This window comes from Quercus robur, chromosome 8 (assembly GCF_932294415.1).
Source record: "Quercus robur chromosome 8, dhQueRobu3.1, whole genome shotgun sequence".
NCBI lineage: Eukaryota > Viridiplantae > Streptophyta > Magnoliopsida > Fagales > Fagaceae > Quercus > Quercus robur.
In genome coordinates, this window is record NC_065541.1 from 58799096 (window position 1) to 58814811 (window position 15716).

At 34.4% G+C, this 15716-nt stretch overlaps 2 protein-coding genes across 2 annotated transcripts; both read right to left on the reverse strand.

Annotated features, from left to right (window-relative positions):
* Window positions 1-731: 731 nt before the first annotated feature.
* LOC126697296 (uncharacterized) lies at window positions 732-3877 on the reverse strand. Its single transcript, XM_050394226.1, has 4 exons — window positions 3626-3877; window positions 2429-2585; window positions 1858-2151; window positions 732-1591 (listed from the first exon to the last, which is right to left on the reverse strand). The coding sequence occupies exons 2-4, from the start codon at window positions 2561-2563 to the stop codon at window positions 971-973; spliced, it is 1050 nt and encodes a 349-aa protein (XP_050250183.1). The 5' UTR covers window positions 2564-2585; window positions 3626-3877; the 3' UTR covers window positions 732-970.
* A 3746-nt stretch (window positions 3878-7623) lies between these two features.
* On the reverse strand, window positions 7624-14234 carry LOC126697297 (uncharacterized). Its single transcript, XM_050394227.1, has 6 exons — window positions 13774-14234; window positions 12033-12141; window positions 9187-9317; window positions 9004-9078; window positions 8679-8825; window positions 7624-8092 (listed from the first exon to the last, which is right to left on the reverse strand). The coding sequence occupies exons 1-6, from the start codon at window positions 14047-14049 to the stop codon at window positions 7973-7975; spliced, it is 858 nt and encodes a 285-aa protein (XP_050250184.1). The 5' UTR covers window positions 14050-14234; the 3' UTR covers window positions 7624-7972.
* Between the last annotated feature and the right edge of the window lie 1482 nt (window positions 14235-15716).

The following is a 15716-nucleotide window of genomic DNA, read 5'->3' on the forward strand; positions in this document are numbered from 1 at the left end:
AAAATACTGATTAACTACAATTTGCGGATTAAACATGTTAAATTCAGATGCCTAATCACTGTAAATATTGTGGTTTCCCGTTAACTTCAACCAGTAAAGATTTAATTTGACCTATTTTGTCAAAATGATAAAACTTATGTACAGTACCTTAAGTGCTATATCTCTTAAAATTCAATCATGTAGCTTTTTTTTCATAGATGAAAATGTATTTTTTGTTAAGTACAACCACATAGCTGAATTTTAAAAGGAAAACCTAATGAATAACACTTAAATATTATACCTAAATCCTGACCAAAATGGCCAAAATAAAAACTGTTATAACCTATCAATAAAAATGTAATCACTGTGAAGTTCTCTCCTCTTTACATCATCACCTCCTAAAGCAGCATACTTTTTAGTATTCACAAGCATATGAAACCTTCCACCCTCTCTCCTCTCTCATCTGATCTGATCTGTCACTAAGAAACTAAAATCACATGGCATCTGGACGGTTCAACATAAGACCGAGTCCAATGCATTTGGATGAAAATATATTTTAGATAAAGTATTAGTTGACCTGCTCCCAATATAGATTTCAATTAAAATGGGCTGCCCAAAAATCGTAATTGAGAATATAATCATATATGCCAGCCGGCTTTGTGGAATTTTCTACGAGAGGTAGAGGTTGTAGTTATTGCACTTGCACCCACTTCATCCCCACTTTCCCTTTTCTCCATTGACCAAAGATACCATTTGCAACAAACTTCAACAATTCTATTCATGAAAATAGTACACCAACAAGTAAATTATTGTCATTGTCATATTATATATTTATTTGATTCCCTCGATTGCCGGAAACTAGTCCTCAATAAGAAAGGAACAAAGAAGTAGGAGATTAAGAAACAAACAAACAAACATAACTCATTGAACACAAAGAATTGCACCTTGTAGAAAACAAGGACACATCATACTAATGACAACTTGAAAACCATTAACAGAAAACATCTGTTGAAGAAGACCCAGACGCCTCGAGGGAAACCGGATTCCAGTTCACAATATCCCCACAATGTCCGCCTTGTGATTTAACTGCTGGAAGCTGATTTGATCCATCAATGGTTGCAGTAAGAGCTAATTTATTTGAAGCTGTTGTCTTCATTCGATGACGCTCTGCTCTAGAGCCAATGACCTGTCCTAACACGGATGCTGCAATGGTAAAAGCCATAGCTGTCTTGGGCATCAGCACAGACTTCCTAAGCATGGCTATGAATGGAACAGCCGCATGAACTGCAGCAAACCAGGCTGGTGAGAATTTTTCAGTGTGTTCTCTCCATATCCCTAAAGGAACATTTGCTGCCATTCCCAATAGCCCTATCACAAGCACTTTTGCAGGCAAGGGTTGTGGGCGAAGGTTCTTTGCAAATGCAGTTTGTGCTAGAGCTGCTCGGGCTGCAACTATTGCAGGTGGGCACTTGTATTTCATGCCTGGAGGGAGCTGAAATGCCTTAGCAACTAGGGGAAGAACATTGCTAACTGCTTGGTATGACTTTGCAATGGGACAGTTTCCACTTTGCAGCCACTCATTGCCCATTGCCTCATGCTTTGAACTTCCTCCCTGAAAGATCAGTTATGAAAATCAAGGGACAAGTAATAGAGAAATGTATAATGCAGTTCCATCAAAATCATAATTTGAACAGTTTCAATAATTTAATGCACAACATTCAGTATACTGATGAGATTCTAAGTTCAGAGAACTGAAATTTCACTGTGCTTTGGAGTTTGCATAAAATTGCTCAAAAATAAGACTTTAGACCTTGCTTTGAATTTCTATAGCAGAATTTAATATGAAAAACATAATTTGAACAATTGAGGATAAATTACCTTTGAAGAAGGCTCTTTCTTGGATGAATTGGATTTTCTTTTCTGATTCTTCCACTTCTCAGAAAATGAATCAAAACCAAATGGCCCTCCAAGTCCAAAGGATGACAGGCTGATTGTGGCCGCCTTAGCAGCTAAAGGATTAAATTGTGATGGGGCTGACTCAGGCCCTACATTCTCAGAAGGCACAAATGATCTCCCAGAAAGGGGTACTACTCCATCATGCCCATGAAAAAGCCTAAATGCCATATCAAAATTGGGACCATCTTCAAAAATGGGACCTTTGGTTCCACGTACCTGAGAAGGAAAAGTCATGGAAACATATGAGTAGTGTTTAAGTTGAACAAGAAGCCTGAGAGACACATGGCATAGGTCTGTAATTATAAGCAGGAAGAAATCTTGCAGGTTTAGATACATGATTTTGGGACCTAAATGTTTGGCTAATAAATTTGAACACAAATAGATATGATCAAAATCAAAATTCCTTTCAATCTAATACACTTAAAGTTAGACCCATCAACAGAAAGAAACTATTACGAAACACTGGTACAAGTATTGAAAGTAGGCAACTTACGGGCATTGGGAAAGCCATGGAGGGTGAGAACGAGAAATTAGTTGGCTCATTAATGTTCCTCAAGAATGGACATCTAAGCATGTCCATCTGAGGTGGCGTAGACTCTTCGTTTAGGTCTCTGAAGAAATAGTCCATATCTGTTGAAGAGCAGGGTCACCTGCACATAGATGAAATTGCATAAACAATGTCAGAATCACAGTGCTAGACTAAGAATATTTAAACTGCAAATTATGAACCCAAATTTTTTACTAAGAAATAAAAAGTTTCATCTAGAAAGCTAGAAGAAGCATGCATTTGACAATCCTAAAGAATTGAAATTCTGACAAAGTGTGTCTGACATTAACTAGAGAAACTAAGGTTTAATGTAACTTCCCCATATAAGATGGTTATACAGACAAAACTCAGACTTTAGTGTGTGTGAAATTAACCAAAGAACTAACATTATATAAGAAGTCAAATTGAAAAACTAGGAAGCACGGACACAAACACAGACATGGGTACGAGTACAACACAGCGACATGAGCAATTTTTGAAAAATTATAACATAAAACAGCCAAAAATGACACAGATACAACATCCTACATGAAGTGTCTGTGCTTCCTAGTTGAAAGAAGGATTGATTGTAGTTTAGTCTCACAATTAATCAACCCCAACCCAATGAAATCCCAAACCATGAGCTGGGAAATGCTGAGCTTCACCAAAAATGCCCAAACCAATATACAAACCACAACTATTAGGCACATGAAAACCCACCTAGAATGTCTAATACTCCATAACCTTGAACCCAATTGAAAACCCACCTAGAATTTCTAATACTCCAAAACCTTGAACCCTTTTTTTCATCAATTGGTTAACATATGGTACCTAAATCTCCTAATTTATCAATCAATCTCTAACCCAAATCATTAACTGAGATCAGAGTCAATTTCCACATATTACTCCACCCAAAAAAAAACCCAACTTTTAAGGAACAAAGTCCCAAATCACAGGCGTGTAATAAAAAAAATCATTTCTTCACGAAAATTAAGGAAACCAAAATTTAGAATCAATATACATCAGACAGATTATGCAGATTAAATCTAGAATTCTGAGAGCTAACATTACAAATTCCATAAAAACAAAGACCAAGAAAAGCAAAAAAGATCTGACATGAAATGAATATGAAGATCGTACAGAAAATCAAACATGCATTATTACCTTGAGAGAGAGAGAGAGATTGAGAATTTGGTAGAGCAAAGGTGAAAAAACCCAGGCGAAGAGAATAGAATCGAAGAGTGTATGGTAAACACACGACCCTATATGTGAGATTTGAGAGAATGAAACGGCGTCGTGGTGACCACACGACTTGTGTTGAACTCGTTTTTTTGGAGCTCTCCAACTTTGATTGTCTTTTGGTAGTTGGGAACGGTCAGCGCTTACGTTTTCTTTTGCCTTTGTTTAGATTGCTGTGTGTGTAGCTGGTGAGCTGAAATTAAAATGCGTGTTGATTTTTTTTTTTTTCCTTGCGGACCAATGGGAGTTTGACGCGTTGGTATGTTTACACCACGCGATTCTTGCAGACAATGTTTTTGGTACTTTTCTTGTTATTGGAGTAAGTCCAAATGAAAATTGGGACCGAGTTTGGGTGCTGTATGTATATATGGACTATGGGTTGTCCTTGCCTTAAAATTTTTTAGCATATCATGTCCAAGTGGGGGTTGATATGGATCACAAATTCACATTAATGGTGTGTGTGTGATATGACCCAAATAATATCTTAATAATTCTTGTATCACGTGTTTTTAAACAATTTTTTTTTTTTAAAAAAGGAGTTTCAACTTATGGTGTTCGCTCTTAATGATTAGACCAAGACATTAATCAGTTTTTGGTGTAGACAGAGATTAAGGGCCTGTTTGGGTAAGGAATTTTCGTCACTCAATTTCCGTCACTCAATTTCCATCACTCATCACTCATCACTCATCACTCATCACTCATAACTCATCACTCATCACTCATCACTCAATTTTTCACATCCGTTTGCCTTCATCACTCAGTTTCCATCACTCACAATTTTTCACACTATTTGGAGGGCCCACGGCTGTCACAGTGCAGCTTTTTTTTTTTTTTTTTTTTTTTTTTCACTAGCAGCTTCTTCTTCTTTTTTTTTTTTTTCCTCCTGGGTTGGCTGTTCGGTCTGGTTTTTTTTTTTTTTTTTTTTTTCACTAAGTTTGGTGAGTCTAGGTACTAAAGAAAAAAAAAAAAGAATAGAACAGAATAGATGAACCAGTAAAAAAAAAAAAAACAAAAAAAAAAAAGAAGAAGAGGTACGAACAGCCAACGCCAACCCAGCAGAAGAAAAAAAAAAAAAAAAAAAAAAAAAAGAACAGCCAACGCCAACCCAGCAGAAGAAAAAAAAGAAAAGAAAAAAAAAAAGGAACGAACAGCCAACCCAGAGAAAAAAAAAAAAAAAAAATCAAAAGGTGGTCAAAAGTTGCGGCTGTGGGTCCCTCATGTGTGTTTATTTACGGAAATGCCATTGAGTTATGAGTTATGGAAACTGAAAACAGCCTTTTGTTGTTTTCAGTTTCCATAACTCATAACTCAAAAATCAAAGAATTGAGTGATGGAAACAGAGTTATGGAAACAGAGTTATCGTTTGGCCAAACAACCTTTTTGCTATGGGTCCCACCATTTTTGAGTTATGAGTTATGGAAACTGAGAATTGAGTTATGGAAATTGCTTACCCAAACAGCTCTAAATTTCCAGATTTCTTATTCAATTATCAGAGATTTTACCAATTAAATTAATTAGAACCTATTATGTGTTTCTAAACATGGATATGTATTGTTCATCTAAAAGGAAAAACATTAATAATTATTAATTTGGATAGCATAATTGGAATAAAAAGAGAAAATTTTACGTTTGTATTAGTTAAGAGTCTTTTTTATGTGATTAGCACCTACCCTTGTGACGTTGTTCCAAGGCCGGATTGATGTAGCTTGAGACTTAAGACGATAAATTTAAGTGGAACATTTTACATTTAGATTTTAATTAAATAGATTTTATTTAATATTGACCAAACCAAGGTTAATTTGAAGAATTAATACTAATCAAACTTAAGTAAATTTACACATTCAAGAAAATTTTAAGTCAATTTTATATGGAGAATCGAATATCATGGTAAAAGCATCAAATTTAACCAAAAGAAATGAAAATTTATTATTTTTTTAGAAACAATGTTTACTTCATATCGATTAAGACAATATATCGTTATAAAATTATATTTTGGTGTTAGGAAATATATAAAGATTATTTGGTGTGTAACCATGTGGAGACTAGAGAATAAAAGTCCCCTAGCCCACTTTTTGTGTCACATTTTATGCTCCAACAATCATGGTATGCCATGTGTTGGGTTTTATATATTTATTTTTCCATTTTAAACTTAGGTTATTTTATAAGGAAAGTCAAACAAATTTATGGCATGTTGTAATTGGTGTAGTATAAAATAAAACACAAAAAGTGAGATAATATATTTTTATTCAAGATAAGGTAGCTAATGTTCATGATCTACTGAACATGATATTGATTTACAAAATCAAAGTCTCAAAACATTTTAAAAAACCAATTTATGCTTTTTAGTTGGATTGATTTTCTATTGGTCCAATATTTTTTCAGATCTTTTTAGAGGCGAGAAAATTTCTACAAATTTTACTATATAAAGTATACAAATTGATGTGGTAATGAATGCGGTTGGTAAACTTAAATAACCTTATAAATAAATATTTGAATAATTTTTTTCAGGATTGGTGACATCAATTTGTAAGCTCTATATAGAAAATTTTGTAATATCCCTAACATCATTCTATAATTTTGACATTTTTATTACGGGTTGAGTGTTGAGGCATTTTCAGAAAAGGAGTAGAACTTTTTTTTTTTAGTGGGGACCCTAGGCATAGGCCTCAAGCCACCACTACCTTGTCCCTAGCCCTTGTGTTGTAGGTTGGATGAACCTCTTTCCTCTCTTTCCAAACAGACAAAAAATAAAAGATTAGAGTTTATTATACTAGGATTTTAAACGAAATATAGTAAGTAGTTATTCAAATTTGTAACTTCATAAAAATAAAATTTCAGTTAAATATTTTTTAATTATTATTTTTACTTTAAAAATTTTAAGATTGTTAATTTATGTCATCTGAAGGGGAAAAGGTGGGGTATAAGATTCTATTTTTATTATATTAAGATATGATTTTTTTTGTTAGGTAAAGATGTTGCTTCACTAAGGGTCTAGGGGGAAGTACCAATTGGTGATTATCCATATGATGTTAGAAGTCCACTAATCTAATAATAGACTGGGCTCAATAAGGGCCATGCTTTTATTACAAGAGTAACTTAAGTTTGTTGCCAACCCATGCCAATTGGGCAGGAGCACTGATCAACTAAGCCCCCCTTTCCCTAAAAAAGAGAGCATAGATCATGATGTTCATAGTAGTGATTCCTTGTGTAGTACTCAGCGTGCTTTTATTTAACAATTTTATTTAACAGTGGACTAATACTAATCCCCTTTGGAATTGAAAAATATAGATTTGAAGCTATAGTTTTTTTAAAAAAAAAACATGCCGCCCATGCCATTTTGGTTACAACCTATCTCCACATAGAAATCAACTATGCTACTATACCTATAAACTCACTTATGGGAGTGGGATTTCTAAAAGAAGTTTCTCATTTAAATTAAAAGAAATGAGGATTGAGTGAACCTAATTTTTAAAGTTACTGAAATATATAATTGACCAAAAAAAAAAAAAAAAATATACATTCTATAATAGTGAATGGAGTTAGCTGAAATTTTTGTTGTTGACAAGATATGATTTAAATTTATGGCATCCACTTTAGAATAATTTCTCTATCATCAAACTAAGATATTGAATTTTGCCAAAAACGTTAAAAAGTTATTATACTATTATTTTGCTCATGAGCTGAATAGCATAACGTTTTCCAAAGAAAAAGTAGGGATGGTATAAAGAGTATTGAAAAACGACAATGTCAATGGGGCTCGTTCTTTTAAGAGCGAGGTCTTGGCCGTTGACCAAGCCCTAAAAAAAGAGAAGAAGAAGAGGCCTCAATCCGTTGAGGCCTGACATTGAGCCCAACAAATAAAAAGAAAGAAAAATAATAAAAATCACCAAAAAAAGAAAAGTTCCTAAAGAAGATATGAATACTGCACAGATACAAGTAGCTTTGATAATATTATTTACAGATATCTGAAACTAAATGGTGCTGACGAATTCCATTACTTACATGCTGCAAAGACAGTAAAAATAAAAAAGAGAGAGAGACAAAAAAAGGGTATCAGCTGCTGCAAAAAATTAAAGAAGTTCTAATATCTACATATTAGACTTGAGAGAGTGGCGTTGCCCATCTTTCTCGCTTGCATTTTCATAGGAAAATTTAAATTCTGTACAGAAACAAGGGATCGCAATCTGAAATTTAAAAAAGAAGAAGCAGGAAGTTATGAACTAATCATCAGTACCAAAAGTCTCCATATGGATCAAATCTATTTCATGTGACCTATTGTGGGGTTGGTTCCTCATTTGTTCTCCTGTATTCCGGCTTCAGCTCATAAGATCCTTGATTAGCTCCCTTGTTATTGTAGACACACAGGTCTTTAAGTATGTCTTTCATAAATTGCTGCAGAGAGACAAAATAATTATTAAATTTAAATCCTAAGGGAAAGTCCTTACGACACAGATAATAGTACTACAATGAACAAAAATAAAAATCAGTTCTCATTGTTTAGCCTGTAAATGTTTTTGTTAGTTGAAGATTGGGATGGATTATTAAGAACGCTAATTTTTATCCTTGTTAAAGCAAGTCCATATCAGCCATCAAACATGCTTCAAATATGCAACAGTCATACAGCACAAGAGGGCATGACACAACAGAAAATTTCGTTGGTTCATATGACAAAGTAGTTTTATGGCATTTTACTTTGTAATAGAGAACTTAATAATCTCTATCTATTATCTAACAATCCCGTGTCACAACAGAGGCAGAGAAGGAATTGAAGCAGTCAGGTGCCATGTATAAAGTAAATATAATTATATAAGTGGTGAAAAGGCACTTAGAAATATCAGCCATGAGCAAACCAAATCTAATGTGAAATGCTTACTTCCCAAAGATAGCAAGCTAGAACAGAAAAAGATAGGCATATAGTAGTTTAATATTGAGTATACAGTAATTAAGTGATAATAATAAATAAAAATAATAAACTTACTTCGGGTTGGTCTGTCTCCTGGATTAGCTGTCTTAAAGTCCAGTTTGGTTGCCTTTCAAAGAGCTTAAACATAATTTCCTCCATTTCGTTACGATCCCTTCTTGTGCGTTTTGCTTCTGATCCCTTCGCCGGTATTTTCTTCTTATCCTATTCCAAACAAAGCAGCTCTCCTTATATACTACACGATGGAAAATCAATACAAGACATATATTTTGACATGCATATACAGTTGCAGAATAAAGTAAGTTTCCCCTAAAAATCAAGCAGTGAAATACACAATTTTATATAACAACGTCAAACATAAAATGAAGGTGGCAATAAGTACACTAGGTCCAGAAGACGAAAAACTCATCATCCCTGGCAAAGGCCTCATATGAGCCCCATTGTCGTTGCCGATCACCTGAAACGGGAGTTTGGAGAAAGTCAAGGAAACAAAAAATGTGATTAATAATCTTTGTAAGGGAGCGCGTGCGCACACACACACATATATAGAAGTAATAAGGAGAACCTGTATCTGTCTAGTCTTAGTCATATATTTACTTGTCCTTTCACGGCAGAGTTTCCCATAATTCTCAATATCCTGGTTATGGGGCTTCATGTCAAATTTGTTCAGTATTTTTCCCTCCACAAAAATTTTCCCTACAATATTAAGGAATTGATTAGATTACTTAAGCCTGCTAAAACGATAGTCCTAAGAGAAGAATTATATATTTTAAAAGAACAATCCAAAATACAGCTACAATCAGTCAAATTAAGGAAATAAATGGCCAACGGTTCTCTCCACATTATATTTATCAACTCATTTAATCCTAAAGACTCGCTCTCTTTAAGTATTCAATCCTCTCAGGTATACATTCAAAATATAAGCAGCACATATAAAAATAACTAAAAGAAAATTATTTGAATGAACATGTGTTGTTAAACTTTTACCTGAAGGCAGAGTAAATTCTGATCTAGATACACATCAAATCAATAAGCCTAACCCAGGTATGTACCATACCACTTCTATTAAACTACAATCTCAAATTTAAACAATCAAAGAATTACAAAAAAGAACACGACGGAATTCTGCCTAGAGTAGCTAACTAGTCATACAAACATCTCAACATGGATAATTTAAGACATGGTTTGGGTGTTCAGGAGGTTAGGCCTTAAGGTGATGTAAGTGCCTAATGCAATAGGTCACGGATTCTAGTTTGAGAATCGGCTTCTCTAAAAAAAGGAGGGGAAGACTACCTATCAATCACCTCTCCCAAACCCTGCAAAAATGGGAGCTTTGTGCACTGACCTTTTTCTTCTTTTACTTTTATTATTATTATTATTATTATTATTATTATTATTATTATTTATGGTTTGCACATTTAACACCATCAAATGTTATGCTACTCCTCTCATGCCAAATTGTCCACAAAACACACAAGGGAGCAGCATGTAGATTTTAGAACATCTATGCCAACAAAATGAATCTCACTTGCAAATACCCTAGCAACTGAATCACTGTCTTCAGCACCATAATATCTCAAATAACTTCAACATAAATGACCAATTATCTATAGCCACCGAACAATGAAGAAAGTCTAACCCATAACCTTATATAGATTTATTCACTTCCTCAAAGTATTTGACCTCATTTCCAAATTCAACTTTGCAGACCAACCCTATAATTCTTCTTACTTTTTCTGCAACTATATGTCAGTTGTAATTACCTATCAAATAAAACTGAAAACCATCTATTTTTGACAAATGCAGGCATAAATTTAATCTTGAGAGCAACCACTTATTTTGTTCAAATTTCCTTTTTTTTTTTCCACCTCAGAACAGTTGGTTAATGCATTGCTGCTTCTGATACTCATACTGTTTCTACATTAAATACCAGATGGTCCAGATCTCAGTAAAGTTATGCATGTTGTTAAAACCACCAGAAGGGCTTATAAAACATTAGCTTAGTTTGGAGTCATACCCCCCAAGCATCTAAAAGTTAGATTCATATCTTCTATTGAAAAAAAAAATACATCAAAATAATGATTCGTACAAACAGTCAAATCATTATGAGTTCTTAGGCTTTGACATTTACACGTAATAAAACCTGCTAATAGTACAAAAAGGCATTATTGTGTTAGATTGTTGTTATATGTGTAAATGGAGTGAAAAATCTGTGTATCATTTACTTCTTCATAGCCTTGTAGCTAATGAATTGTGGAACATAGTGTTTGATTTGTTTGGGGTTCAATGGGTCATGCTGCAAAAGGTTCTGGATTTGCTAGCTTCTTGGGAGGGGAGATTTGGCCGTCATTGAAATGTGGCTATTTGGAAGGTCGAGCCACAGTCTTATGTGGAGTCCTTGGCAGGAGACAAATTCCAGGAGCTTTGAGGGAAGTGAACAATCTATTCTCGAACTTATGTCGTTTTTCTTTTATTCTTTGTTTGATTGGACATTAGCTCTGCAATCATTTTCCTGTTTTTCTCTTTTATTTATGCTCATTGTAACTTGAGAGGTTAAGGGCATGTTTGCTAATGTTGTTCTAGTAACGTGTTTAAGTGTTGTGTAAATACGTGTAGGTGAAAAAGTGTTGTGGAAATACATGTTGTGTTGTTTAAACAACGAAAATTGTTGTTCAAACAACGTTACCAAACAGACCCTAATTATTGTGTACCGCTAATATACCTACCCCCTGTGCACTTGGGTTTCTTTCATAAATTCATATCAATAAAGTTAGTTACTTACCAGGAAAAAAAAAAGTATTAGCAAAGATATGACGTATTGTTGTGTAAAGCTGGTGGCTTGTGAGACAATTGCTTCAACTCATCACATAAAAATATGTTTATATAATGTACCTACATGCATTCTTTTATTAGGATTGACTAAAAAAATGGAGTTCATCGCAATTTTTGAGCACTCTGTTCACATGGAACCAGGCTTTCTCTCATTTCTTGACTGTGGTACTGATCTGCTGTCTTTTTTAGATAGCATTTTTCTTGTTTAATGTCTACCTTTTTTCTTGTTTTATTTTCCCTTTTCTCTCTAGTATACTTCCTGTATACTGTCACTTTTTTTGTTTAATGAAATTTTAGCATTTTTACTGATAAAAAAAAAAAATTAATAGCGTCATACAATTCCAGGCCTGTTTTAGAATCAAAAACTTCATACAAGTCCAGTCATAAAATTGAACTTGCACCTTGAGGGCAACGAAAGTACCAAAACAATCTCAAGTTCCACATAAAATAAGTGTTCAAAACTAGAGCAGAAATTTTGGGAATAGATCTCAAGGTGAAAATTTAACAATCATTAAGAGATCTATTAATGCCCATTAAATTTCAGGATAAAAAGGCCATCTCGAGAATATTTATACTTACCTTGTGATGACTCAGAAAAGACAGACATTGGAATGAAGTCTTGAGACATATCCATAGAGTAACACTTGGGTATATGTCCAGATTCAGTGCCAGCCAATTCCATGGTGAACTGAGCAACATTTAAGCAATGTATGTAAAGAAAAGGGAGCATTAGGATGCATATACAAAGAAAATAATCCAATGCTTCTCAAAGAAATATTATTAGACATACTCACTGAGAAACATGGATTTCTATTTTCTATGAAGTGAAAGTAAATAATTATACAAAGGCACTAGGAAAGGAAAGGATACCCATAGCACTCAAAAGGCATAATGGCAAATAGAAACTTAATTGAATACAAGAGTAAATACAATTTCCATCAAGTGCAGAAAATTCAAGAAAGATAGTCCTCTAACATCATCCCATATGGAAACCTAGAGTCACAAAGATTACAAGAATAAATCTTTCAACTAGAGGGGGACATTATCCAAATTAAGCAAATCTGCACTAAATACATAGTGCTTCCTTCAGCACTCTGACAACTCTGAAACATAGAAAACTTTCATGTTAATAGACGAAGCTTGTATGAATCTAAAAGTGTATAATTGGCCCATTTCCCAAAACTCACTTACTTCACTAACTCAGGAACTGAACTGGTTTGGGAAGAATGTTTAAACTAGTTGACCACAAAAGTACTCTAAAACTTAAGACTTAGTAATAGGGCCTAGCCTATCATTAGGACTTTGTTAGTAGCATGCACTCTAAGCTTCAATGTGCAAAGCAAATAATAGGGCCTCGCCTCCGAAGCAGATGCACTTAAACATATAGTGGTTAATACAAAATGGTCTAGAAGTGTACTTTTGTTATCGACAAGTACCCTGTTAACATACTGGTGGATGTAATATGTGCAAAGTTTTTAATAAAATGGAGAAGTCTACTTTTTTTTTGCTAGGTAAATAGTAGGGGATGGGGGGAGGAGGAATTTGAACCATAGACATCGACATTTCTCTTTTGGCAGGTAAATATTGGGGGAGGGAAGAGGTGGGGTTCGAACCACACCAGGCACTACAAAGGGTGTTAGTACCACTAGGCTATCACTTGGTGCTGGTTGAGTTACAAACTCTGGCACTTGAACCCTAAATAATTTCAAAATATCTTTCTGTTATTCTTGCAGTATCCATATTTTGGGCAAGGTTTACGCCTACACGGCCATTTTATAAGACTACCCATGTGTATTATTTAAAAAAGTCAGATGAGTCATTGAAAAAAGTCATGTAACTAAAACTAGACATGGATGGTCTCTTCAACCACCATTTAAGCTAAACTTTTGCCCCATATTTATAGAACTTAATATGCTAATATACTCTTCTTCTTCTTCTTCTTCTTCTTCTTCTTCGTACTTTGTACTTTGGTGATATTACAATTGAATATAAAATACAAGCAAAAAATAGAAAGCTGGAAAAATAGAGACCACTCATAAAATCCAAACAGTGAAGGACATATTTAGAACACATAATGTTCCTATCCACACTATCCAAACCAAACAATTAAAATGTAATAAATAAAAAACAAAATGCAAGCTCAGTCCGAGAGACAAACACAAAACCCTAAAACTCACAAAAATGGAAAAAAAAAAGAAAAAAGAAAGCACACATTTCGAATCGAAAACCTAATGCAGGCACAGAGGTAAAGCACAAAACCCTAGAAAACCAGAGAATGTAAGAGAGACACGCAGAGATATAGAAAAAAAAAAGTAAACACCTGAGTGGAAGAGTTGTCGTCGTTGGAGCGGAGAGGGTCGATGGAGAGAACGACTTTGGCGACGGGGCGAGGAGGTTCAGAGGACGAAGAATCAGGTGGTGAAGAAGACGGAGGAGACTGGAGAGCGCGAGAGACGAGTGGTGGACATTTCATCAGCCACATTGCTCTCTCAGCTTTGCTCGTTTCCAAGAACGCATTGTTGTTCGTATTCACGTTGTTGTTGTTTCCATTGCTATTGCCGCTGCTGCTGCTGCTGTTGCTTGCTAGCTCGTCCATGGCGCCACACAGAGAGAGAGAGAGAGAGAGAGAGAGAGAATTGAAAGAAACAGCAAGAGGGCTGGGTTGTGTTTGTGTGTCTGAGAGATAGAGAGAGAGTGTGTGAAGAAAGCGAAATTTGAAACGGTTTTTGCAAGATTTTATTGTTTTTGTTTCCTCTGTTTCCTTCTTTTCTTTCTATTCTAATAGCAATAACAAACTAAACTAAACTGAAAAGGCACACCCGGATTTTTATACATGAGGGGGCCACTAGATTGTTATCCTCTTTCTCTCTCTCTCTCTCTCACATTTTTTCAAATTGCTAAGTCAAAATTTATGAGATATTACGTCTATAATATTTTTACAACAAATCATAGGTGGTTAGTTGTTTTTGGTTTAAATTTGAAATTAACACTAAGATTATTTTTTTGTCTCAACAATAACAACTAGCAACAACATGCCAATTAAGATTTATTGTAAAAATATTATGGACATATCATTTTTGACCCGTTAGGTGACGATTACAACAAATATATTGACTTTTAGTCATGATTTTTGCAATGAATTATGCGAATTGCTTTGTAAATCATCACGCAATGGGCTAGGGAAGATGTCTCTAGAATAGTTTGAATGAAAATGTAAGAAGTTAGACATATTTGTTTAGATGTTGATGATGTGACAAATTCAAATGAACTCATTTCATCATTGACAAATGGGATTTTAAGAATATCTTACCAATGACTATCTTGGTCAACGTATACTTTTTAGTACTCTTACTTTTCATGCAGTGAGGATTGCTCACGTTCAACTCATATATGTAAAAGAAGTCTCATTAAAGACATGCGTTTTTTACCAAAATGACATTAATCCATTAAAAGAAAAAAGGATTTGAGACCAAACTTAGGTTATTATTTAGAGTAAGAAGAGATGTTTCAGTTCTCCTTTCCTATTCTCCCACTTTCTTTATTTCTTCCCATCCAAGCAAAAATAATAGTAGGGATGAAAGTGCCTACCAATTCGCCAATTCAGTAGTATGAGTTTGTTTATTTAATCATAACATAGCAACCCATTGTAAACTTGTTTAGCGCAGTTACTTTTTAGAGCCTAAACACTATTGATTGTGATATGTTGTTAGTTGCTACTTTATTTATTCATACCACTCATGAAAAACTTGTTTGGTGTAATTATTATAGAGACTAAATAAGTATGTATATATATTTGAAGAATATCTTGGCGGAGATTTTGAACTCAGGATTTCATGAGACTATAGGAATCACGAGAGCAATCCTTTTGGGTTCATAATATGTTGTTTGATTACAACACTTTTAACCCCAAGTAGAACATTATCTTGATTTATAATATTGCCTAATCGTTCACACAAAGCAAATATCATGCACGCTCACGCACAGCCCCATTAAGAGATAAGACTAGGGTCGGTTGGTAGTGCAATAACGTGGTTGGAAAATGATTATAAGGTCACGGTGACGCTTCACCAACCAAAGCTTTTAATTCCTATGAAAACTACTGTAGCGGTTACCTACACAGGAACTGCATGTATTTTTATTTTTTTTATTTTTTAAAAAAATTTTGAGAAACAAACACACACTACACTGGGGACAATAATTGCAATATTGACAGTCTAGATCTGTACAATCTCCACAGTAGAATACAGGTGACTTGATAATCAC